We start from the raw sequence: 24482 nt of genomic DNA, 5'->3' as shown, positions 1-24482 counted from the left end.
AATTATTTTCGATTTTCTTTAATAAATTTTTAACGTAATAATCAATTTTTGTATTTTAGTGCTATTTCTTTTGTTTTTCTGGTACTTATCTATCAACATTTGAACACATTTTAGGACATATTTTTGTTATACGTTATCTAAATGGTGTAATTAATTTTTTTTTGAAATACCCTTTAATTCTGAACACTTTTTGTAACTCATAACATTTGTGTTCCGGCTTTGGTTTTTGAATAAGAAATAATTTAAGTAGAAGTGTCAACATTTCGGACGTTCCTCAATTATTACTATTGGTTTTAAAAATACATTTAATTATTTCATTATTACTTTATTTATTATCGTTGTAATTAATAATTAATAATTTGTGTTAGGTAGAAATCGAACAATTTTTTGTGAAAAAATCCGTTTTTTCGTTTAAATTATTAACTAATTACATTATTGTTGTCTAACATACACGTACCTAAAGGAATTAAAGACGAAATAAAAAAAAAATTTAAAAACCAATAACAATATATTATTATTTATTTAATTTTTTATTATTATTTTATTTTTATTATTCTTGTACAATAAATAAATTGCTGGTTGCAAGCTAGTTATCTATTTCTAGACAATTTTTCTAAAGGAAACTTTATTCTTATCTCAGTGAAAAACGCAGAATTCACACAATTTTCGTCTAACTTTGTAAAATTTCGATTCGGTTTATTTGTTACAAAATTTTTAGAGATAATTCCCTAACTGTATCAAAACATTTAGAAGGAAGCAAGTGTTTACTTGCCTGAAGAACATAAAAATAAAACATTTTCAACTAAATTTTTCGGTTTGCTTTTGAAAAAGATTCGCTCAAATTGAAGATAAGTCAAATGAAATCAAACAGCTTTGGCCTTATCTTACAAGTTCAAACGCACAAATCGCCAATTAATTGGGCGAAATTAATCGAAACAATGCCTAAACAGAAAAATATCAATTTTAATCAATAGTAAGCCCGTTTAAATTTTGCAGTTGCTGTTGTTTGAACTGTAAATAGTTCCACCCCTCCCCCGCCACTGAAATTTTAATGCAGTCGCCATAAAATGCATTTGTTGGCCATGGGCGGAAAATTCTACGCTTCCGTGTTGTAAAAGGCAATGCATCTGAATACATTTTCGTATCATGGGAGTTTAAATGCGCAATTGCTTTCCGAGTTATTTTATTAATAATCGCTCTATTAAATAAAATGAGCATAAACAATGTGTTAATTTCACTTTTCTAAGATTCTCGGAGGTTTTTCTCCTCATGTGTAGGAAATAGGAATAGGAAGTAAATGTCGTAATGTCTAGATCGATGATTTAACATTACGCTAAAGTTTTGATGATAGTATTGTATCTAGTTCAACGCTAGTTCGTGTAACTTTGCGACACCCGCATTTGTTACAGAAGGTTGAAAATTTTAGCTGACAGGAAGTAACGGTAAAACTCCGAGATGTACGATCGTTCAAACTTTTAATTAATTAATTAAGAAAGTCCGCTATGAAATGATGGTGACTTTTAATTCGATAGAGATGGGGAATTTTGGAGAGGGTTTTAATAAAATTAAAGAAACTTTGAAAGATTGACTTGCTTTATTAATGAAACAACATTCATTAGAGTACGCCTTAAAAGTATTTTATTTTAATTGAGACCGTGTAGCTAAGAAAGGCAGTTATTTATTTTTTGGCCTTGTCATGTCTGTCTCTGTTACCATAAACGATAATTCATTTGAAATTTCATTGCATAACAATAGTCGGACAAATTCTGTTATTGGCATTTCAGTACGTAATTTATCATCTTATTGGCAAGACACACTTATTTCAACTTCCTCCGGAATTGGGTGATTTGCGTTCTCAAGATGACTAGGTCTTAGGATGTGAATAACAGCAGATAACGAGCGGGTTGAATTTTTCGCGTCTGATTAATTTCAGAACGGTAGTTGACGATTCTGCACACCAGTGACGTACGGAGGAAGTGTAATAATGACGACACGATCACGATATACTTAATTGCTTCCGCTTAAAAAAAAACATGTATTATTATTTATTAATGCGTACGATTCGATTTTCAAAACTGCATACATCACGCAATGTACGTCTGACTTGTGTTACACTTTTTCTTCCGCTGATTAATGGCCTTAAACGTCGTGTAGGCTGAAAAAACCGTAACTGAGGACGAGACCTCTACACGATAATCTCACGGTCGCATCCACAAATATTTAAATAAAAATAATGGGTTCTTAAGTACCTATTGTTCGACTTGTTACTTCATTATACGAAACATACACCCAAAAAAATCGATTAAATGCCGCGATTATGTAATGAGACAATCAGCACGTTTTTGTGCAAATAAATTTAAACGTTCCGCTTCGGAAAGCCAGGTAGGCAACCAACCATATACACCAATTCTAGGAACACGCACAATAAAAAATCCGATTTATTTGCTAAAATTTATTACTACAGGCCATACATTGCATCAGCTATTTGAGACACTGACTTCCTGATTATTTTCCATCATTTGTTCGGCTTCTTTCATTCTCCGAGTCATAATATCATTCTGCCGCCGAACAAAATTCATCATTAATTTATTATTAAACCTAATAAATTTTGTGGCGCATTTTTCCGTGCACTCGATTTCATTTGGCGACAACTCACGTGAGTTCGTGTGTTCGATACATTTATAAAAACATCTTTCGGTCATTTGATTATAAAGTTGCAAAAAATCTTTAAACTAAAAGAAATTTATTAGAAAAGCTGTTCATAATTAATTGCACTAACATTGCGTAAACTACTCGCGTCCACGTTCATGATTGTGTAAAATAAATAAAAATTGTTATAAAACACGTAATAAATAGGAACACATTTTGTGTATAAAATAAGGTTAGGAAAAATCAATTAATTTTGACCGGAAAATGTGTCATGTTGGTGCCACTGACGGTGTCTAACGTTACGTCGTGAAAGTTTTTCACCCCTATTTTCCAAGTTGCGATTAATCTTGCTCGCAATTATGCAACTGCGGAAGTCACCAATAAAATTTAAGTTTACGAACTGGGCTTACGCCGTCCATTTCGGTTACAACTGGTTATTAACAGAAAATACAGTGACAGAAACACTCACTGCTGAAACATCATAAACAGAAACACTCAAAACAGATCCAGAAAAAATTATCGAAAACGAAGGAAGAAAAAATGATGCACTTACTTTTGTACGTTTTATTGAAATCATTACTAAAATCAGCATGTGTCATTATTTGTACACATAACTTGATTTTTATTTTTATTATAATTTTGACGAATGGTACTTGCTTTATTTCTGCAAATTTTTGACTCTAGTCTTGATTTTATTTTCACTTTTTTTTCTCAGATATTAGTAGCTTAAGGACTATTTTTTTTTAAACTAATATCAGCTGTTTCAAAACTATGTAAACGCCAACGTAACATTTTCTCTCTAAATAAGTTGTTGAAAATTATTGTTAATATGTATCTCACATTTTTATCAACTTTATTTAAGAAAATAATTTCGAGTTTACGTTTTCCTGTTTAATCATTCGAAGGGTATGTCTCCTTTTAGGTCGCTGGGGCGAAGCCCCAGCCTGCAAGCTAGCTACTGAGCGTAGAGACTGTGCATGTACGATTTTTTCACTGGGCAAATTTTAATAAAACACTGCGTGGTTTACTTATCATTTAATTTTTTTATTGTGCAAAAAAAATTAAATACTGATCATTTATTATTTTTACTGTGCAAAAATTAATTAAATACTGATCATTTATTATTTTTTACTGATCAAAATCGAATTTTTACTGATCGCTTTATTACTACCCGTTACGTCTTGTGCGTTTCTGTCAATGACTGTGCTGTGAGTGCACTCCCGGTGTTTCTGGTGTGACTTGAGCCACATCGATTTTCCAGTGATTTTCAGTTTCGGCGAAAACACCGAAAATGTCGATGACATTTGTGGGTGGTTAACTTCAATTTTTCCACTTTTGGTTGTTTGTGGTTTAATTCCGGTGTTGGTGAGAGATTTTTTAGGAAATGGCCCAAATAAAAACCTCAACAAGTTTGGAGCGAACAAGCATACACGATATGTTGAAAGAGACTCCTGCTAACGACACCAGGAGCAATGTTGTACCTGCCGTACAAACAAACCCCGTTTGTCCATACTCTCGTTCCGCTCCCACGGGCCTATCGTCCTGTACCAGCTCACCCGCCATTCTAACACCAACAACCCCGACCCAGAACGACGACTCGACCATCCTCAAAACCTCCTCACGGATTGAAAATCTCAAAAACTGGTCCATATCAACCTACAAGTGCACCAAACAGCTCATGTTCGAGAAGCTGGGCAAGTCCTCGCGGACGGTGGACGCAGGTGGGGTACGTAAAGTGCGAAAATCCGATTTAATTCTCTTATCCAGAGCTGGAATCGCAAATTGAGCAGCTGCGCGAGACCCAGAAAAAGTACTGCAACATTTTGCGCCTGGCTAGGGCTTTGACGAGTCACTTTTACCACGTGGTCCAGACCCAGCACGATCTGGGGGAGGCGTTCTCGGAACTGGCTCAGAAATCTCCCGAACTGCAGGAGGAATTTTTATACAATTCTGAAACACAACGAAATTTGACTAAAAACGGGGAAACCCTCCTAGGAGCACTCAATTTTTTTATATCATCTGTGAATACGCTCTGTAATAAGACAATTGAAGACACGCTGCAAAGTATTAGACAATATGAAGCCGCAAGGATCGAATACGATGCTTATCGCACTGATCTTGAGTCAATGTCCACTAAGCCAGACGGCGCCATCGGGTTAGAGGAGGCCCAACAAGGGTATGAGCTGCACAGGCAACAGTTCATGAAACTGCGGACGGAAGTCACGATTAAAATGAAATTTCTGGACGAAAATCGAGTAATATTTTGTTTTGTTTTTTTTATAACTTATTGATTGTTTATGTTGTAGATAAAAGTGATGCATAAGCAGCTACTTTTGTTCCACAACGCCATCTCCGCGTATTTCTCCGGAAATCAGCAAGCCCTGGAGGCTACTCTGAAGCAGTTTAATATTAAAGTGAAGACACCAAACTCCACATACCCCTCTTGGTTGGAACAGTAGTATATAGTGCACTTTGTATTAACATCTAGTCATCTGGATTTTGTGTTACGCTTTATTAATTGATTCCTAATCTTCATTCCACCCTTTTTTATAAAGGTTGTAGCTTTAAAGCAACATTGTATTATCAGTTTCGACATGAACGTTTCAGTTATGTATCTTAACATTATTTATTTTTTGTATTGAAGTAAAATTTGTGTATTATATAAAATATTATTTAATATATAACTGAGTTATGCAAATAAAGGAAAGCGTTTTTTCTTACGAGCTTTGAATTTTGGACCTGGTTATCTTCAAACAGCGTTACGAACCAGTGAATTTTGGGCGAAATAAAAGTTATTTAAAAAAATTTAAGGAGAAGAATTAACTATAAGAAGACACACTATAAGAAAATAACAATAATTATAAAATAATCTTAAAAAGCCGAGTCCAGAATCGAGATTTAGAAGTGGTTTCTTCAGACAAGAATCTTAAGAAAGCTCTACAAAAGCACTAGTAAAGTATAATCTGGACTATAAAATAATTGTAAAGAAGCAAATAAAGAAGAATTTATAAAATAATCTTAGAATAAGGGGTTATAAAATAAAAATTAGTCCAGATTTCACATCTAGAAACGATTTTAGAAAAGAATCAGAGAAGAATATTAAGGAAACTCTTTAAAGAAACATTGCTAAAGAATAATCTTGAAAACTTCTAAACGAAAAAAATAGAGAAGAGTTTTGAAAAGCCGCATTGTAAAATCTAAAAGAGAATTGGTGAATATAGAATATTCTATAGAAAAATTTATAAAAAAAATAAGAAAAACTGCAAAAACTGTGTTAAAGAATAATGTGGAGGAATTCCAAACAAAATTAGAGAAAAACTATGCGATGACACAAAGAAGAGTTTAAGACGAAAATTTGGAGAAACTAGAAGTGTCTATAAAATAATGAAATAAGTATTTAAAATTGAGATTTAGAAATGGTTTAAAAGAATTTTTTGAAAGGTTTAGAGTGGGCACCTTACAAAAACACTGGTAAAGAATAATCTGGGGTAGAAAATAATTGTAAAGAAGAATTTATTGAAGAGTTTAAAGATGGATTAATAAAATAAAGAGTCCACATTTCAGATCTGGAAACGGCTTTTAAGAGAAATCAGAAATAGTCTTAAAAAAGTATAGAAAAGGGCACAAAAACAATGGCAAAAAATAATGTGTAACAATTTGAATAAAATTAGAGAAGAAGACCCAAAATTGTACGAAAGAATTTGGGATGTTTAAAAAAAGTAGAAGTGTCCAAAAAATAATTTTGAGTAAAGTTTAGAAAATAATTGCAAAAAAACATTTAAAAAAAAAATTCAAAAAATCTAAACAGCTATAGAAAAGGATCTGAGGAGAATTTGAACGAAAATCTTGAAACAATGCTAAAAAAATAATATGGAAAAATTCTAGACAAAACTAGAGACACATTTTGAAAATTAATAAGTAAAGTATTAGTCTGTTTGCGTTTTTATGTTTTTAAAATCGAATCTTCATCAGTAAATGTGGAGACATTCCGTTTTGTTTGTCCCGCCACAAGGTTTTAATAAAGCTCCAGTTGGCGATACTGCGGCCTCGCATCCTTCCACCATTTTGCCATAACACTCTCAAAGCGGCGGTTTGTTGTGTTTGTTTTTGTGATAGTATTGATCAATTGCCGATAAAACTTGCATAAAACTGTGAAATTACCATTGTTCTCTCAACAAAAACGGTTTGTGAAACCCAAAAATGGCAAATCCAATTAAGGCAGAAACCACCGTACAAGATGAACCCGAGGCAGACCGTGATCCCCAACAAGAAATCCAACATCCACCAGGGCAGAATTTTGGGGGCCCCAAACGGGGCGGCCACAACCGGTTCGTAAACCGCCGGCAAGGGCCATACGTAAGTATAGCAATTTTTCCGAAATTTTTGGTTGCCGGACGTAAACAAGATGGCCACGTCTCAACTGATTTTTAAACCCCTAATTTTCGGGGCTCTACCTTTAAGTTTTTATTTTTTGTTGGCTTACAACTTATGTTTTGTAAAAGATGCGCTTCCAGCCCCCACCGCACCGTGGGGGGCCTGGCGGACCCGGTGGGCCTGGGGGCCCTGGCGGACCCGGAGGGCCGGGGGGCGAGCGCGATTTTAACAGAAGACCGAATAGGGGGCCTGGGGGGCCCCATGGTAACCAAAATTTCAACGAGCATGGGCCACCCGGCCGCATAGATAAGATAAATGAGAAGCTGGCCAATATGAATGGACCCACGTTTGACTTGCCACCTCTAGATCATTCGGAAAAGAAGTTCTCGGGACGCACACGCTTGTACGTCGGGAATATTGGGAACGATGTTACGGAAGACGATCTGACGGAACTGTTCCGTCCCTATGGCGAAACCAGTGAACATTTCGTTAATAAAGAGAAAAATTTTGCGTTCATTAGAGTGGTTAGTATTAGTTAGTGATTGTTTTCGTTTCATTGCGAATTGTTAACAGGACTATCGCGCCAATGCCGAAAAGGCCAAGCGTGAGTTAGATGGTATCCTCTTCAAGGGGAAAAACCTGAAAATTCGGTTCGCGCCCAATGGATCCACTGTTAAAGTCAAGAACTTAACTCCCTTTGTCTCAAATGAACTGCTGTACTATTCATTTTCTGTTTTCGGAGAGGTAGTATCTAACGTTAAGTAACAGTCTCTACTGATTCAAAAAAAATTGTTAGGTTGAACGTGCCTATGTCATAGTGGACGAGCGCGGCAAACCCGTAGGTGAAGGTATCGTAGAATTCGCCCGCAAAGGCTGTGCTTTAAACGCGGTACGACGATGCTCGGAAGGTTGTTTCTTCCTAACTACCTCCCTCCGCCCCGTGATCGTCGAAAGTTACGAACCCATGGACGACTCCGACGGTTACCCTGAGAAATACCTCAACAAGAAAAACCCCGAATTTTCAAAATCGCGTGAAGTGGGTCCCCGTTTCGCTAGCGTGAATAGTTTCGAGTATGAGTACGGAATGCGTTGGAAGCAACTGCACGAACTGTTCGCTCAGAAAGAAGAAGCGATGAAGAAAGAGTACGAGATGGAGAAAGAGAAGCTTGAGGCACAGATGGAATTCGCGCGATATGAACACGAGACTGAGATGTTACGTGATCAACTTCGTGCACGTGAGATGGACAGAGACCGCCAGAAACACGAATGGGAGATGAAGGAGAGACTGGCGGAGGAGCAAAGACAGCGGAACGAGGAACAAATGAGAAGACAACAGGAAGAAATGCAAAATCGTATGATGCACCAAGAGGAGGAGATGCGGCGTCGCCAGCAGGAAAACAACTTGTTCATGCAAGCGCATCAACTGGACAACATGCTCCAACAAGAAGAGCAAGCATATGAAGAGCCCAGTGGCATGTATAACAATAGTAAGATCATTGGTTCGTTGTGGGCTCCTTTAACTAATCTTGTTTGTTTTGTTTAGTGAATCAAGAAGGAGAGGCCCCTGTTGTGGTAAGTGTTATTTAAAATTTTCTACTTATTTTTTTTGCTCTAAACTGGCGATTATTACGAGCTATTATTTTTCTGGTTCTGTTCAAAATGTAGTTATATGATTTTAGATTTATATTGACTTTCGCGCAGTTGATTTATCTTCTCGGGTTTGAGTAATTATTATACTGATTTTCTTTGAACGTCAGATCAATTATTTACCTGCGTTTATGCGCAATAATTGACCCATCGATTGAACTATTTTTTGTTGTAAATAATTAATGAAAAGGCGGTTTTCTCGACAGTTTTTTGTATTTTCTGACAATCGAGTAAACACCAAAGATTCGTCGTTATAGAGCAGTTGTGGTTGATACAAACTATTCTATTATTCTAAATAATAAGTGACAAAGCGCTGTTACTTCAATTTTTGAGTAATTACTGATTAAAAGTCAGTTAGAATGCAAAAACGCCCGATATTTAACTGATATGCAAAATCAAATTACATAATTGGTATTCTTGTGGCCAGCTCGACATTAATAGATCACCGATTGAATTACATTTTTACGGTCTTGTTAACAGTTTCTCTTATGTAGTTTCCGATAATCGGATAAACACGAACGTTATAAGCGGTTCGAATAGCCAGAAAATATTTTTATTTAAATATTAAGCGTCATCGTTGTTTTTGGGAAACTCATTGATTAAAAATCGGAATTTAATGGCAAGTGCACGCCTGTAACAAAAGAAAATTACGTCATTCATGTTCTTTTTCGCCCAAAGCGGATAAAAACTATTTCGTGGATTATTTATAACAATTTTGACTGAAAAAAAAACTGTTGTAGTCGGAGAATTATAATTAATATTATAAACCAAAATTCTTGGATTCTTTCAAAAGGGTAATATCAAGCTTTTGTATTTTTTTCACCTTGCATTTCAAGCTAAATAACTTACTGATTGTTCTTTTAGACAGTGGGTCCAAGAATTTTGTTATGAGTATTGAAAAAACAAAATTATTTATTGCAAAATCGCGACAATAGATTATTTACGTCGCTGTGCGTCTTATTACGTATTTTGTGTCTTTCATTTAATTGCACTTAAGCCGATGTAAATCTATACGTGTAGCTATGTCTTGAACAGAAAATTTTATTCTGAACTCACTGAACTCGTCGTGAATTCATTAGAAGAACTACTTCTATTTCGACTACGGACGTTTAGATTTTATTCCGTAATCCCTAATGGTTTTTGAAACGTTAAAAGTAGTTCACGGAAGTTTTTGCATGGTTTTTACAATTTTACCGTATAATTAAACACATGTTTAATTTATTATTGGTCTGGCCATTTCCAATATGTAATCCTAAATAAAATCGATGCATTGTAGTCGTAACCTTTATGCGAACACCAAATAACCAGTGTTTGGTATTTTTTTACAATTCAGACGAACTGATTCTAATATAATACCCAGTGCTCGACTTCTGCGTTACTTGTGAATTCGTAACTGTCGCGAGTGTTTCATACAAGAACTATCGTTAAAATAAAAATCAAAATCCCATCAAAAACTTCTGGTATCTTTTTCATGCAACTCTTATATTCGACCTGGTTTCTTCGAGTTGTGTTGGGTTTTGCGAGTCTTCTTCGCGATTTTCATTGGTGGTTTATTGTCGTCTCGTGTGTGTTCACGTTTTAAATCAGATCAATGATAAATTAAACTGTCGGTGAATTGTTGAAGTAGTTTTCTAATTAAGAGCTTATTAATACTGAAATATACAATATACATATTTGTGTATGCGTTCTTCCCCCTGTTGACTGTAACATTATATTACATTAGGAACCAAAAGCTTTCATGAATTCTTACAAGCGCAACAACCACCGTTTCGATGGACGTGGTGACATGGGCCCACCAGGGCCCCGTAATGGTGGGGGTGGCAGGGGCCACTGGGTGAACAACGATAATCGCCGTGACGATTTTCCACCTAAAAGGCGTCGTTATTAAGTTACTTCAGCATTCTCAAGAAATTTATTCCCCTTTATATACACTAATCAATCACGTCTTTATCATGAATGTCGTTTTAAATGAGGTTAATTGAAAAAAATACGTTCTGTCTTCTGTTTATTGATGCGATTTTTGTCGTTTTATTTATCGCACGTACTTTATAGTTTTCACATATTCGTATTACGTCACCATGGAGAAATTTATGTTCATCTCTTTACAAAGCAAAGCCTAAGAAATTGTGTTTTTATTAATTTTGACGAAGATGAACGGAATTTCTTATTGTTGATTAATCTGAAATTGAGATACACAGAAATATTTGCACTATTTGCGTTTGTGAAATTGGTTCGTAATAGGAAATACCACTGACCCACCGGTGATAAAAAAAGCAGTTTGGTTCATTTTTAAGCGAGGAAACGTTTGTAAGCCGGCGAAATAATGCGGTTTGGTTCGATAAGCAGTTAAACAAGTACGTGATTCCATGAAAAAAAATTTAATTTTTTAAATTAATTTTAGCAGTATATACGTTTTCAGCAAGTATAAGTTGAAATATTTCTGTGTATTCAAAATCACGCTATATTATTTCAGCATTAGTTTCTGAGTAATAAATGTCAAATTTAAAATGTAGAATTAAAGTAAATTTACAATATTGTGTTTTTAAGTTGTCCTAATCTTACATCCAAGTTAATGATATTTATAGTACCTCAGTCAGTTTTAAACTGCATTACCGTAAGCCAAATGTATAAATTGTTTAATCGATGACGTTCTCATGTTAAAATACGAATCATTGTAAGTAAGAATCTCCATCGCAACGGCTGTTTTTACTTACAACAGTCGTATCTTATTTGAAGTGAGGTCCTGAGTCACGTAATGACTGAAAACAAATTGTAATGAATAGTGGCTGGGTGGATAAGGCTTTTTAGATGCATGCGTCATTGTGAAATGTATAATCATTTGGAAATCTCTATTCAAAATATCACGTACTATAGATTTGCATAAATTATACCTAGGCATGTAGACAAGATATATTTTTGAATAAATGTCGAAATTATATACGTAAACTGCATTAAACAATTCGTCTCCCGTTAAAAGTCAGCTTTTTGCCATAAAAGAAAAAAATCGCGGGTCCGTGCTCGGTTTAAAAAAATTAGAAAGGCATTTAGGGCCGGTTTACAGAACATTTTAATTGCAATCAAATTTTAATTCAAATGGCCACTTGATTTCGCTTTCTGTAAACCGGTCTTTAAACTACAACACTAGGCTTATTGGGGTTTAACCTAACTTATAACAGCTAATACGTAAGATGGTAAATCAGTTATTACAGTTGGGTAAATTTACTATTTTACGTTGTGGAATAACATCACGACTGAGCTTCGTTTAATAATTCCCGTTTAACCATTTTTTGTCCACTGTTTTTTAATTCTTCAGTTGTTCCTTTTGGTGTCAGTTCCTCATTTACCAATTTTTAACCCAACTGCATGTTTCATTTTATTTCCTCTAAAGGTGATGGGTAACTTTTCCCCGTCTTTCCATTATAATTTTCATTAATTCATTTCATTTTTCCTACTAATGGATCAAGAAACTTGTTATTTTCTCCAGTAAAAGGTAAGGAAATGATATTATTAACGGCTGTCCGCTCCGCGGATGATTTTATATTATGATAATATTTATTGTAATATAAACGTTTGAATCTTTTAAGAGACCAGTCTCGCAAATTTTGTAGAAAAGAAATATTTAAATTTCAGTTATTCAATTATCTGATGTGGTCGCAAACTGAAATTTAAATACTGTGAACATTCTACGTCTTCTTTTCTAAGCCAGTATTTTCATTTTTATAGATCTCGGTGCCTATTAATCGTTTGTTTGACATTTTAAAGAATGGTTAAATTTTTTGTTTCAGTCTCACGAAGTACTTCAACCCACGGAAAACGAATCGTATTACTATATTAGTAATTCGGGCCAGTACTTGCTCACTGTTGCGGAATTCAAAGATATTGTTAGAACTCTCGAAAATTCTGAGAATAATCTACTCATTTTCTTTTTAGAAATGTTTTCTAAAGTGAAAGTATCTTAAACTCATGCCTGGATTTTTACAGGTGTCTTAGTAGTAATAACAACTTTTTTAAATATGTTGATCAACCGTGAAATGTAATATTTCTGACATTTTAAGTTACATTTTTTTAAATTACTTCTAGACACTTGTAGTATTATTTACTACGAAGTTTTACGACGTCTGATACCGTGTTAATAGACTTAAAATTTAACTTTTTAACCGAATCTTTGATTTCACCTCAGTATCACTTTTCCTGTTGATGCTAAGCGTGAAATATCGGTGTTTTTTCACTTTGTGCTAGGTTTTGATTCTTGTCAGTACAAGGGTTTAGTTTGTGTTTAAAATAATTGCATTTTTCGGTCCGCCATGTTGTCGGCGTTAAAGTGTTGCTCAGTTCGCAGCTGCGCAGCTTTTCGTTACCTAATAGGTTGTTTCACTCAGCTTAAGTGTATTTGTGTTGTTTCATTTTGAATTTGAAATATAGTTTGGTTTGTAAAACTTTGTTTTCTATTTTTAACTTGAAAATCGCACGCTTTTCATTCGGTAAAATTAGTGAGAATTACTTGACTTCTTCGCCGAATTTCTTTGCGCCATTCCGTAACAAGTTTTATTCTGTGAAAGAACATATCGATCTCTAAACAATTTTCGGAATTACTTCTCGGATAAAGTTTGGAAACCGCCGCAGTCGTGCCCAAGCCAATTTTAGGTCCCTAAGAAACACGAAGCACCTTAAATAAATGTCGTCGGAAGACTCGGAGAGGAAGATTTCGTTAAAAAATCGAATGCGTTTCGCAGTTTTATTGAGGTTACTTTAGGAAACTTTATTTAAAATCACCAGGTTTGTATTTTTTTGTTAAATATTTAAATAAGTAGCTATTTTGGTTGAAACAACTGACGCATTGAAATAGTCTATTTGCTACAAGGTGGTTATAAATGATTTCCATCAAGTGGGCCGGTGGCGACTTGATGGAAAATCATTTATAATCACTTTGTAGTTGCCGACACGGTGAAATACATGGGGCGGGGCTTGCGAAAGCGACGCACGCCATTGGCTCATATATTTTCACTGTGATTCTAACGCCCTTCTTCTCGAATAACTTAACTTATGCGAAAATAGAATATAATCGGCCTACTCATACTTGAAATGTCGAACTATATATAATTCTCTGATCAATAACTAGTCACTTTTTATTCTACATTAAATGGGAGGCTATGCAAAACTTGATCAAAATTAGCTGTCATAGCCAACTGTATTGCCATATTCAACCAAGCGAATTGATTTGAGTTTTTGGCAACAATATATTGTATTGATTTTAATTGTGATTTTGATGTTCACAGGTACATAAAAAATCGCACCCTCCGCGATATCGAAGCAAAGGCTGAGGATTAGGTACCACCCGAGCCCGAAGGACTACGACTGTGATATTCTGTACCTGATTTTATTAAAAAATATATTTTTTACTCGAGTTTTTATCCCCCCTCACCTTTGTTACTGAATAGTGTAGTCACAAAAGACATGGTGCACACCGGAAGTGGTTCCAAAAATTTTGCAAAAAATTTGAAGCGAAAAAATCGTACTGGCGGCGCATGCGTGCCATCAATTAGCCGACGCTCATGCGTGTTGTCGAATTTCCACGAAAAGTGTTGTCTATTTTAGCAAGTAATCTAGTATTAAAAATTCATTTGTTTGTTTGATTTCGAGTTTGCGGATCCAGGCGACCAAAAAATGCCTGTTAGAAAAGCCATACATGCTGGTAGTTGGTACACAGACTCAGGTAAGTGTTGTCAAACATTGATCAGCTGTTTCGGGCTTTATTGTTCATGAATATGGTGCCAATGACTTCTCTTTCTAGGTCCCGAATTATCGCGGCAGCTCGAATATTGGCTGCACCAAGCCGACTTAATCCACGGTCCTGCTCGGGCTATAATCGCTCCGTGAGTTTTGGAAATTTTCAAAAAAAAAATTAATTTTGAATTTTAGACATGCGGGCTATCAGTACTGCGGCGCTTGCGGGGGGCACGCGTACAGACAAGTCAGTCCTGTCGTGGTAAGGCGTATATTTATTTTAGGACCTTCTCACCATGTCCGTTTATCAGGATGTGCCTTGTCCACAGCGCGAAAATACAAGACCCCCCTTTACGACTTACATGTAGATTCTCAAGGTAATTCTTTTCAAATTTAAGGCGCAGCCTCACATAACTGATTACAGTAAACGGCGAATTAGAAATGACGGGTCAGTTCGAATGGATGGACTTAGATACTGACGAAAATGAGCACAGTATTGAAATGCATTTACCCTACATAGCGAAAGTTATGGAAAAGTGAGTCTTCTCCACGTTAAAAACGGAATAATAGTCGCATTTTAGTTACAAACACCAATTCACCATAGTACCTATTCTTGTGGGTTCGCTCAGTCCCGAGCGGGAGGCTTGCTACGGTCGGATACTATCGAGCTACCTAGGAGACCCTCAAAACCTTTTCATAATATCGTCAGATTTCTGCCACTGGGGCCACCGGTTTCGCTACACGTATTACGACCGTTCTTACGGCAGCATCTACCAATCGATAGAAGAACTCGATCGTTTGGTACGCCCGTAAAGTCACTTAACCAGTCGAGAATTGTATGTATTTTCAGGGGATGAACATAATAGAAAATCTAAATCCGACCGACTTCACGAATTATTTAAAGAAATTCGGAAACACGATTTGTGGTAGACATCCGATCGGGATACTACTGCAGGTGGGTGCAGTTAATGCGTCTTGAGGGCAGTCTTAACTGATGTTTGCAGGCCGTGCAGGAGCTCCTGCGGAACGACAGTCGGAGAAACGCGAATTTGAAATTCCTGAAATATGCTCAGTCAAGTCAGTGTCGTAATATGAATGACTCGTCAGTGAGTTACGCATCGGCTGCCCTTGTGTTCGAGTAGTCAGTGGCCTTACAGCTATCACATTGACTGTTATTAAAATGGAACACCTTGATTAATGATTGTGCGAAATTTTTTAACTACCCTAGGGATAATTACGTTGATTTTAAGCTTATCGTAACGATTAATTTTTGTAAAGCTAAATTCTAAAACGATAGTTTAGGTTTGTTAAGTTTATTTTTTACTAACGGTTCCACCAAGTGACATCACTGTGAGTTGGCGCGTTTCGGGACGGACAAGATCAATTCAATTTTATCGTGTTATATTTGTTAAATGTGGTGGTTTGCAATATTAGTATAAGGAAGGTTGTGAAATTTTGCATCGTAGGTCCCCCGAATGTTTTGTTTTATGCTTGCTATGCAGTACAACTCTAATGATCTGGAGGGTGTTGATCGCTTGGTAGATGTATTTAAGAGTACCAAAATGTTAGAATAATCTTTATATAGTGGATCTGGATATTGGGAGTTATGCTGTATTTTCAGTCCTGTGAGCATAGTGATAGGCTAGGAGTTTGGTTTATTATGTTCTCGTAATTAGCTTGCCGGCGTTTATAGGACTAAAATCAGCGCGAATTTAATTAATTTCTACCTTTATATAAATTTTAATAGAGTATGTGCTAATGTTAGGGGTATGAATATACAATAAATTGTCCTACTGTAGGCCTACGGTTCGTAAGCCTAAAGACTGTAAATTTACAATATGAAGTACATATGCCTTTAATCAATCAATCTATTGGATGTATAAACTGTGAATGCAATTTTATATCATTCTTGTAACACGAAATAAATGTGAAAAATATTTTAACGAGCGTTTTACTCCCCGCAAGGTTGTTGACACGATATCTATGGAGACGCTTGCAGACACGTCATCAATGCGATGACGTCAAGTGTCCGCGTCTTCTCGCAATTTGGAAAATTCGAATTTCGATAATTTGTTTTCTGACCGATGCCCATCAAGTGGGCGCGGCAATTTCCAAAATTTTGCAACCACTCGAGGTCGACCGATTTTCCAGTGTACCTATAAATTTTTCATAACGGTGTATCCAATTTCACGAAAGTCAAAAAATCCTGATCAATTTTTTATTTTTTTTTATGATTAATAAAAAATAATGGACGTGGGTTGAATAACAATAATCAAATTCGCTGAAAATATTGACATGAATTATTGTGGCGAGTGGCGACCCAGTTTGGAGTTTGTGTAGCCGGTGTCAATGTAGGTGAAATGAAGTTGCTCCAAACAAGAGAAATCGTCGTTTGTGTTCCCTATGTGCTGAGAGACTCGCAAATCGGTGGTTAATATATGAAAAAAGGGCAGTGTTCCACGCAGAAAACGGCAGCAAGATGTAGGAAGTGTTCGTTTCGGCCGCTGTTAATATTTCCAGTGTTTATGTGGCACAGATAATTGTTTTCGACTTGGACGATATAAACATGGCTACTATTCAGACTCCTCGAACTCTTTCGGCTTAAAATCGCCTTAAATGGACGTTAATGGTACAAATACAGAAGTACGCCGAGAAAGCAGTATGATTATGACATGCCCAGGTAACTGAAACAGCCCCGCTCCCGACCGCAGCCCCCTCAGATAACCTCACTTCCCTCCCTAGAACCAGCCCGTATTGCAACCCCCGAGTGCGCCAAAAGCGAAATTCACGCAAAACGGCGAAACCCGGCAGTTTTACTGATTTCGCCACGTTTAGAACGCCCCCGCTCGCTCGCCCCAAACATCCCCCGGGCCCAAAAGGAAATTTCGCAACCAAACATTGCCAAACTTTTTATTATCATACATTGTGACATTGTTTGCTTATGCCAGAAAATGGCCTGACTGTGTACTTGATAGTAACATCAGTTGACATAGTTTGGCGTTTTTAGGCAAATTCTGTCAGGACGAAGGTAAATCACACAATTTTGACAAAATTTTTAACTATTGCAACAGCCCAGTTTTGATGATATCATTGTTTAAATGTCATAAACCGCATTTGCAATAAGCTGCCCAGGGACGGGCCAAGCCGGTGTGCAATGTGAAATTTTGCTAATTTATTTACTCCCAGTCCAAAATTGTGTTGTACATTTGTTAAAGAACAGCTAAAAGTTAATGTACTTAGTAGTGTTATAAAAGCTAAAATCACAATACTTAATTAGTTAATTAAAATGCACTTACTTTTTAAGTCCTCTTATCTTATAACGAGCCTACCTGTGTCATGTTTTAAAATATTAATCAATGAAGCCCTGATAGGGCTAATGAAGTCCAATGTTTCAAAAAATGTCCATTTTTATTTTATTTACAACAGCAAATAAAATTCAACGGCACGTCATTTGTATAAAAATATTGATAATTGATAATAATCCCCGTTTTGAAAAATATAATCCGCTTAGGTAACTAATTGACGCATTCAAAGCAGTTTTAAAATATTTTTTTAGTAATAATACGTACCCCATTTCCGAATTAAATTTAAGAAATTAAACGAATGAAAATACGAGATCGATTAGCACAATTCAGACACGAACAAACGACTGAGGACGCTTAGGTACATAACAGTTTTATCTCAAGCCGCAAAACATTTGTTCGGAAATAAATGGACAAAAAAGTGTCTTCTGTCATATTTACGGGGGATTTTAAATTTAAATTTCGCTGAAAATCTTTTTTAATAATTTACTGGGTTGCTCGATACGAATTTGAAACCCATTTTGGTTTTCATCGGAAATCTGAAATTGAAGTTATTTAAGAATTTTTTGTACTTAATTTCTGATTTTTCTTCCATCAATACTAAAGCTTGTGTGCATACGTCAGTGAGGAATTTTGTGCAAAAAAATTAAATTCCTATAGCTTTATCTTAGCTTTTACCTACTTTGATAAATCTGGAATAAAACCCTTTCCAGGGGGTTAAAGAACAATAAAAAAAATCAAGTATTTGCTCCAAATTTTGATTTGAAGGCGTATTTAACTGGACGATGTCATCTGTTTCAAACAAGAATTGTTTTGTTGTTGAGGAACCGTTAAGGACAAAATAGGGGTTGCGTGCGGGTAAAGGAATAAAACGCGTGAAAATGTTAATATCGCTATTATTAATATGTGTGGGCATGTTTTGGCGCGATGGTAATGATGTCTGTGTGATTAATTAGGGGTTGTTTGTGTTTAGGCTGTGTCTGCATGTCAGGCTGTAGTCTGGGCAAACTATGAACTTATTTGGCTGCCTCTTTCCGTGTGCACTGCAGCACAGTTGGTGGAGTGTTGGCAACGAGCAGTGCATGACTGAGGAGTTCGTCCACAGGATGGGCGTGAACGCTTCCACGGCACCCGGTGTCGAGGCTGGTCCTATGCCCAACAGCATGGGAGTCGCGGATCCTTGCACGCCTCCGTTCAGGGACACGATTGGGGTGATCGTACGGGAGCGTAAAAAGAAAGTGACTGGTTTTGCCACCTTGAAGAAGAAGTTCATACGTCGGAGAAGATCGTCGAAGGCGTGCGACCACGGAAGGATGCTGCGCGAGCTGGTGTCTGACTGGAGTCCTCTGGAGGTGGCGGCCTTGCTGGAGGAGTACGAGGCGTTGGCCGCTTTGAAAGATCTCTGTGTTCAAGCCGAGCTGGCGCGGCCGCCGGCCGCCACCTTCAAGCAGGACCTCTCCGCCTTGTACGACTTCAAGTACTGCACCGATGCCGATTTGGTGTACAGAGGGGCTTGCTTTCCCATCCACCGCGCCCTACTCTCCGCCAGGTGCCCTTATTTTAGAGACTTACTCGCCGGGTGTCCCGGCTACGGCGCTCGAATATGTCTCGAATTGAGAACGGCCACGGTCGATGTCCAGCTGTTCTCGGCGCTTTTGCGATATCTGTACACCGGGGACATCTGTCCGCACGATACCAACATCGATATCAACCTCCTGAGGCGGCTGCGAGAGGAGTTCGGAACACCCAATGCCTTGGAAGCCGATCTGCGTTACTTACTTGAAATTGGCGACTACGCCGATGCTGCTCTAGTGTTCACTTCCGACGGTTCCGACTGCCAGAGGCCCGATTCGGGCAGTTCGGAATACGGTTTTAGGCCAAAATTAGAATTACCATGCCACAAAGCCATACTCTCCGCTCGATCGCCCTTCTTCCGGAACCTGCTACAAAGGCGATCGAGGAGCGGCGAGGAGCACACAGAACGAGCCTTACACATACCTACCAGAATCGTACTCGACGAATCAGTCATACCTAAACGGTAACTCGACGCGACTCACCTTGACCTGACTTAAGCCACTCGTTTCAGGTACGCACGCGTTCTACTACACGCTATTTATTTAGATCACGTTGATCTCTCGTTAATTTCACGCGGTGGCTGTGGGGGCGGTCTAGGCGAAGCCCAAGCACTTACTCACACCGGACGGGCGCGGCCGTCACCCCTGGAGGAAGCCATGGAGTTATATCAAATCGGACGGTTCCTCGAACTAGATATTCTCTCACAAGGCTGTGAAGATTTAATTTTAGAATGGTTGTCGCTTGACACACTCCCCACAGTACTTCAATGGGCCAAACAACCGCACGGATCGGCCTGGGTCCACCGACAGGTAATTACGAGTTGCAACGTTTCAAATATCGTCAGGCTAAAGAAACATACAACCATTGTAATTTTTGCAGGCGCTGCATTACTTGCGCGAGGAGTTCCAACCGGTGGCCCAGTCCCCGGTGTTGCACCAACTGGACAAGGCTCACCTGATCGAGGTGTTGAAAAGTCCGTTTTTGCAAGCCTCCGAGCTGGAAATCCTCCACGCTGTACTGAAATGGGGCGAGAACGAGTTGGTTCGTAGGATGGAGGATCGGGGTAAGCGCGCGCGGCTACCGATTGAATTTTTCTAATTGTGGTTTACAGAACCGAACATTGTGAGTCACACCGCGCATTCGGTGGCCCGCAAAGGTGTGAAAAAGCGCGATTTGAGTGATGTCGAGCTTCGCGAGATTTTATCCGATTTGCTTCCATTGGTCCGCATGGACCACGTACTGCCCCCCAATAGTGATATTCTAAACCAGGCGATTCGACGTGGCTTGGTTAGCACTCCCCCCAGCCATATGATAGGCGGCGACCGGGAGAATCTGAGGGTGAACGCGTGGATTAGGGGTGATAAGAATAATGGTTTATTCGTACAACCGCGCCTGTTTATGCCATACTATGACGAGGTTAAGGTTCTTGTGGAAGATCAGTTGGTCCAAGAAGTTGAAATAATGCGAATGCGCCGCCGGTACATGCCCGACATTCCCGATACGCTGTACATGGTCGAGGACAAGCCACGGGTGCATGGGGCCGCCGGGGTTGATGTTTTGGCTTCGGTTCTTCCAGTGCCAGACCCGGCGGTTATGAACGCAATGTTGAAACGGGAACAAAAACTCCGCCAATCGCCGAGCTGTCAACGTGCCCTTAACATGCCTTTATCCTCACGTCATGAAATCAACCGGCAGATCCGGCTCCGGGTCGTCCGCGAGTTCAATCTGCCTGACCCAGTGGCCGATATGTTGGAGAACTGCTATTGTCTCCCTGAGAGCGATGATAATGCTGAGAGCCACACAATATCGCCGAATAAGGGGCTCAGGGGGTGCTATAGTCGCAATATGACGTTTCCGAGGCCTGGGGCGTACTCGCAGAGGCACGAGCTGCCGGCGGTGATCCCCGAGGGGGAGTTCCGGTTTGCGACGGAGCCCGAGAGCAGTTCGTGCAGCGATGGGCATTTGTCGGATATAATGCCCGACGTGGCGATGGCGACGGCGACCTTGGGCCAGATGCAGCTGCAGGAGCAGCAGGAGATGGAGCTGGACTTGGGGGATGGGGCCACCCATCTGCACGCCCAGATGGCCGGGTCGCTGCACCACCCGATGTCCTACAGGCGGTACCAACCCTCGACGTACCCTCACCTGAGGTCTGATTCGCAATCTTACCACACTCCTATGCCGCGATTTTTATAGTTTTAATTCTCCTTTTCGCTTTCGTGTCTTGTACATAAGAGAAGCATTCTTTTCGGGAATAATATACATCTGTGATTTTCTGTGACGAGACATCTCTAGTTTTAATATTTATTAGATCGTTTCTTTGTTTTCGAGACTGATCCGAGATTCTTTCGATTGCAGATGATGCCCGAGTAATACTGAGAGTTGGTTGTTTAACTGATCAACATATTCCGTTAATTCTGTATTCATGTACCTGTGCGTGTCTTGTCTTAGATGTTGCTGTGTTGCTGTTACATGTAAATATATTTAGAGTCCAAGTGACAACTCTTAAACGGTGCGATTTTATCCATTACTAAGTGCAATGTGTACTTAAACACTCTCATAACGACTATCATTAACTGTTTCAACAACGAACATTTCATTCTACAGTTTGCTTTTTATTGCTACTGGTTTCTTACTTTTTGCATATCATTCGGGGAGAGAGCTGGAAACGGACCGAATCGTGAGGGTGGCAAATTGAATCTCAACTTAACTTAAGCTCTTACTACTTAAGACTTGGCGCATTTACGTTAATTAGTTTACAGCTCCCTCTTTTAATTTAGTTAAATTGTCTGTGATTAATGTTTCTTTTGAAGTTGCTACATATAACATTTCTTGATCGGTTGATGTTGCAGATCACCATTTTGTGATATGTATTGTAATCTACGTTGATGTAATCACATTATTGTTATACATACATGTTAGCTTAGAACTGTATGGTTTATAGGCTTCTATGGGTAATTATTATTTAATAGAATCCTAAATGTACTCAATCGGATAATTCTTGCGATTCAGGGTATCCACATAAACATGAAAAATGTTTATTTGTGATATGTACTTTGTATTCATTGATTCGATTATGTTGCTACGTTTTAAATACTTTTGCAAACTGCAGTATGTTACATTTCAATATAAATATTAACACAAATACGAAAGACATTATAGCTTATTACATAATTTATTTCAAAATGTAAATATATTAAATACAAAAATGATAATTAAATCCTAGTTTCTCTCGAAATCACGTCCAACGTAACAGGACCGCACAATTAATTCTTACCATATTGTTACATAATTTTTTTTTTTTAAACCTAATGGCCTACACACTTCTACACCTTCTTTCTTCCCAAATGAATTGTTTTTAATTACTGCCGACTAGCAACATCTTTATTAGTGGTAACTTTATTATGTGAATTCACAAGCTTGATTCTCAAAATAAAAAAATAAGAATTTTATTGGGGGAAAGTTCTATATTAGAAGTTTTATATTAATACAAACATGAAAAAAATGTTTATTTGTGATATTATTTTACATTTTATACGACGTGTTTTCGAAATTAGCGAAAAAAAAATCAAGTTAATTATCACATAATTTATTTCAAAGTAATTACATTAAATACAAAAAAGGGTAGTTAAATGTAGTTTGGTAAAAATCACATCCAAATTTAGTCGGTTTGAGTCGCTTTGTCTACATAACGGGGGCGTGCGAGTCTTATTTGATACAAGGGACTTATGGTCCTGATTGGCCGTCGGCACTTAATGTCGGTCAGTTTCATTCTCTTCAAATGTGGGGCGTCGCAAAGTGCGTCATTATCAGGCTGCGGCCTTTTGAGACCTACGCCTGCTGAAAGCCAAAATTAAGTCATGACAAAAATTCGCACTAAATCGTTTACAAAAACTACTCTGCGCCGTCATTGAGATGTTGCTCACGACCGACTTGACCATGCTTGTCACAGAGGACCAAATGTTTGTGGATTTATTCAAAGACAAGTCAGCGTCGTTGCTTTTCGATTTTGGACTATTTGGCGGGCTGAACACATTTATTTGCAGCGAAACGTTAAAATTATTCGTTTTGTTGTCAATCTTCTCAATGATGTTATTACAGCCGCTGAAATCCAATTTTGTTAAAGCACTTTCCCATAAGGTCCCGTCGTTATTAGCGTCACAATTATTAAATACGCCAATGTTATCTAAATTCTCCTTTTCTTCGCATTCTAGAATTGTGTGAGGGGCTGTTTTGTACAATTCCAGTTCATCGGTTGAGTCGTCTGAAACAAAAACTGAAAAACAAGCAAAACGACTTGTTTTTTACCATTGGAAACGTTTGAATTTTCATTCGTTATTTCTGCAAAAACACGTTCGTCATTGCCACATGTGAATGCAAGACTTACGTTTAGGCAAAGGTAAATACTTGGGCTTTTTGCACATTTCACTCACAAAGGGGGTTTCCGAAAAAGTGACCCTGCGGTCGCTTTTCTTGGAGTCGCTGAAATTCGACGACCCTGTTAGCTTCAAGCTTGATTTATGGTAGATAATTTCGCTCTGATTAATCGGGGTGATTTTATCGCTTTTGTCGCTATCTTTGTGAATCAGGGGCGTGCTCGTGGCCCCCATGGTCCTGGTTTTGAGGGCCCCGTGTTCAGTCGCCTTGTAAAAGGGGGTTACTTCAGGCGAGGGCTTTTCGGTTTCTGTCAGTGAAGTGACTGGAGTTTTTGGAGTTGTTTCCATTTTGAGCGTTTCAAGCTTAAAAGGACATTTATCATGCGAGAGAAGGTCGTCAAAAGAAGTAAACAGTTTTTTACAAAAAACACAATGCAAGGGCCAATGGGCGGTTTTTATGTGGTTTAGTAGCGAAACTGAGGCGTTTTTAAGGGAAGCCCGGCCGTAAACGCAAATTTCACACTCCGGGTTCACGTTGTGGAATTTTTCCTCGTGTAAGATGCGGCAGTTCGGGCAACAGAATGTTTTTGAACACAAGCGACAGTCGTTCTAAAAAAGCGTCGCAAGTTTCTATTAATTTGAAATTATACTTACGTCTTCAAAGCCTTTCATTTTTTCAAATTGCCGCCATAAAAACCCGCCAAATCAGTCGGTAACTTTTGATTTTTTTTTCCACAACTCGCACAACAAAAATGAGGGAACGGTTTTTTAAACACCACATAAGTAAAAATTTCACGCGAATTACTCAACAATTGGCGAAAACGTTCGCAACTAT

At 38.0% G+C, this 24482-nt stretch overlaps 5 protein-coding genes and 1 non-coding gene across 13 annotated transcripts; 4 read left to right on the top strand and 2 right to left on the bottom strand.

Moving 5' to 3' along the window:
* Positions 1–2437: 2437 nt before the first annotated feature.
* LOC103314872 (uncharacterized) lies at positions 2438–3300 on the bottom strand. The gene is made up of 3 exons (XR_010335621.1): positions 2780–3300; positions 2657–2732; positions 2438–2598 (listed from the first exon to the last, which is right to left on the bottom strand). It is a non-coding gene; the product is annotated as an uncharacterized LOC103314872 (transcript).
* Positions 3301–3835: 535 nt separating this feature from the next.
* Arfip (Arfaptin) lies at positions 3836–5369 on the top strand. The gene is made up of 3 exons (XM_965607.4): positions 3836–4370; positions 4417–4904; positions 4956–5369. The coding sequence occupies exons 1-3, from the start codon at positions 4034–4036 to the stop codon at positions 5106–5108; spliced, it is 978 nt and encodes a 325-aa protein (XP_970700.1). The 5' UTR covers positions 3836–4033; the 3' UTR covers positions 5109–5369.
* Positions 5370–6681: 1312 nt separating this feature from the next.
* On the top strand, positions 6682–14067 carry LOC659351 (hrp65 protein). 4 transcript variants are annotated; one of them, XM_064359457.1, is made up of 6 exons: positions 6682–7005; positions 7164–7547; positions 7597–7767; positions 7820–8510; positions 8567–8595; positions 12456–13106. In XM_064359457.1, the coding sequence occupies exons 1-6, from the start codon at positions 6850–6852 to the stop codon at positions 12627–12629; spliced, it is 1605 nt and encodes a 534-aa protein (XP_064215527.1). In that variant the 5' UTR covers positions 6682–6849; the 3' UTR covers positions 12630–13106. The 4 variants fall into 4 exon arrangements, with proteins under 4 accessions (XP_064215527.1, XP_970760.1, XP_064215526.1 ...); XM_965667.4 differs by lacking the exon at positions 12456–13106 and adding an exon at positions 13947–14067 and having other exon boundaries at positions 6683–7005; positions 7152–7547; XM_064359456.1 differs by having other exon boundaries at positions 6683–7005; positions 7152–7547.
* Positions 14068–14206: 139 nt separating this feature from the next.
* On the top strand, positions 14207–16337 carry LOC659426 (uncharacterized protein). Its single transcript, XM_965734.4, has 7 exons — positions 14207–14383; positions 14462–14543; positions 14590–14771; positions 14819–14930; positions 14976–15195; positions 15245–15349; positions 15399–16337. Exons 1-7 carry the CDS (start codon positions 14335–14337, stop codon positions 15534–15536), a joined length of 888 nt encoding a protein of 295 aa, XP_970827.1. The 5' UTR covers positions 14207–14334; the 3' UTR covers positions 15537–16337.
* Positions 16338–16566: 229 nt separating this feature from the next.
* Positions 16567–23111, top strand: LOC659490 (uncharacterized protein). The gene is made up of 5 exons (XM_965793.4): positions 16567–17074; positions 18670–19734; positions 19783–20080; positions 20151–20334; positions 20383–23111. Exons 2-5 carry the CDS (start codon positions 18707–18709, stop codon positions 21465–21467), a joined length of 2595 nt encoding a protein of 864 aa, XP_970886.1. The 5' UTR covers positions 16567–17074; positions 18670–18706; the 3' UTR covers positions 21468–23111.
* LOC100141915 (uncharacterized) lies at positions 22845–24443 on the bottom strand. 5 transcript variants are annotated; one of them, XM_015978178.2, is made up of 5 exons: positions 24302–24443; positions 23659–24256; positions 23580–23612; positions 23161–23535; positions 22845–23111 (listed from the first exon to the last, which is right to left on the bottom strand). In XM_015978178.2, the coding sequence occupies exons 1-5, from the start codon at positions 24317–24319 to the stop codon at positions 22933–22935; spliced, it is 1203 nt and encodes a 400-aa protein (XP_015833664.1). In that variant the 5' UTR covers positions 24320–24443; the 3' UTR covers positions 22845–22932. The 5 variants fall into 5 exon arrangements, with proteins under 5 accessions (XP_015833664.1, XP_015833668.1, XP_015833671.1 ...); XM_015978182.2 differs by having other exon boundaries at positions 22845–23108; XM_015978185.2 differs by having other exon boundaries at positions 23170–23535.
* Between the last annotated feature and the right edge of the window lie 39 nt (positions 24444–24482).

Source organism: Tribolium castaneum, chromosome 10, assembly GCF_031307605.1.
Source record: "Tribolium castaneum strain GA2 chromosome 10, icTriCast1.1, whole genome shotgun sequence".
Classification (NCBI taxonomy): domain Eukaryota; kingdom Metazoa; phylum Arthropoda; class Insecta; order Coleoptera; family Tenebrionidae; genus Tribolium; species Tribolium castaneum.
Note: the sequence above shows the minus strand (reverse complement) of the source record. Positions and strands in the feature narration are given on the sequence as shown.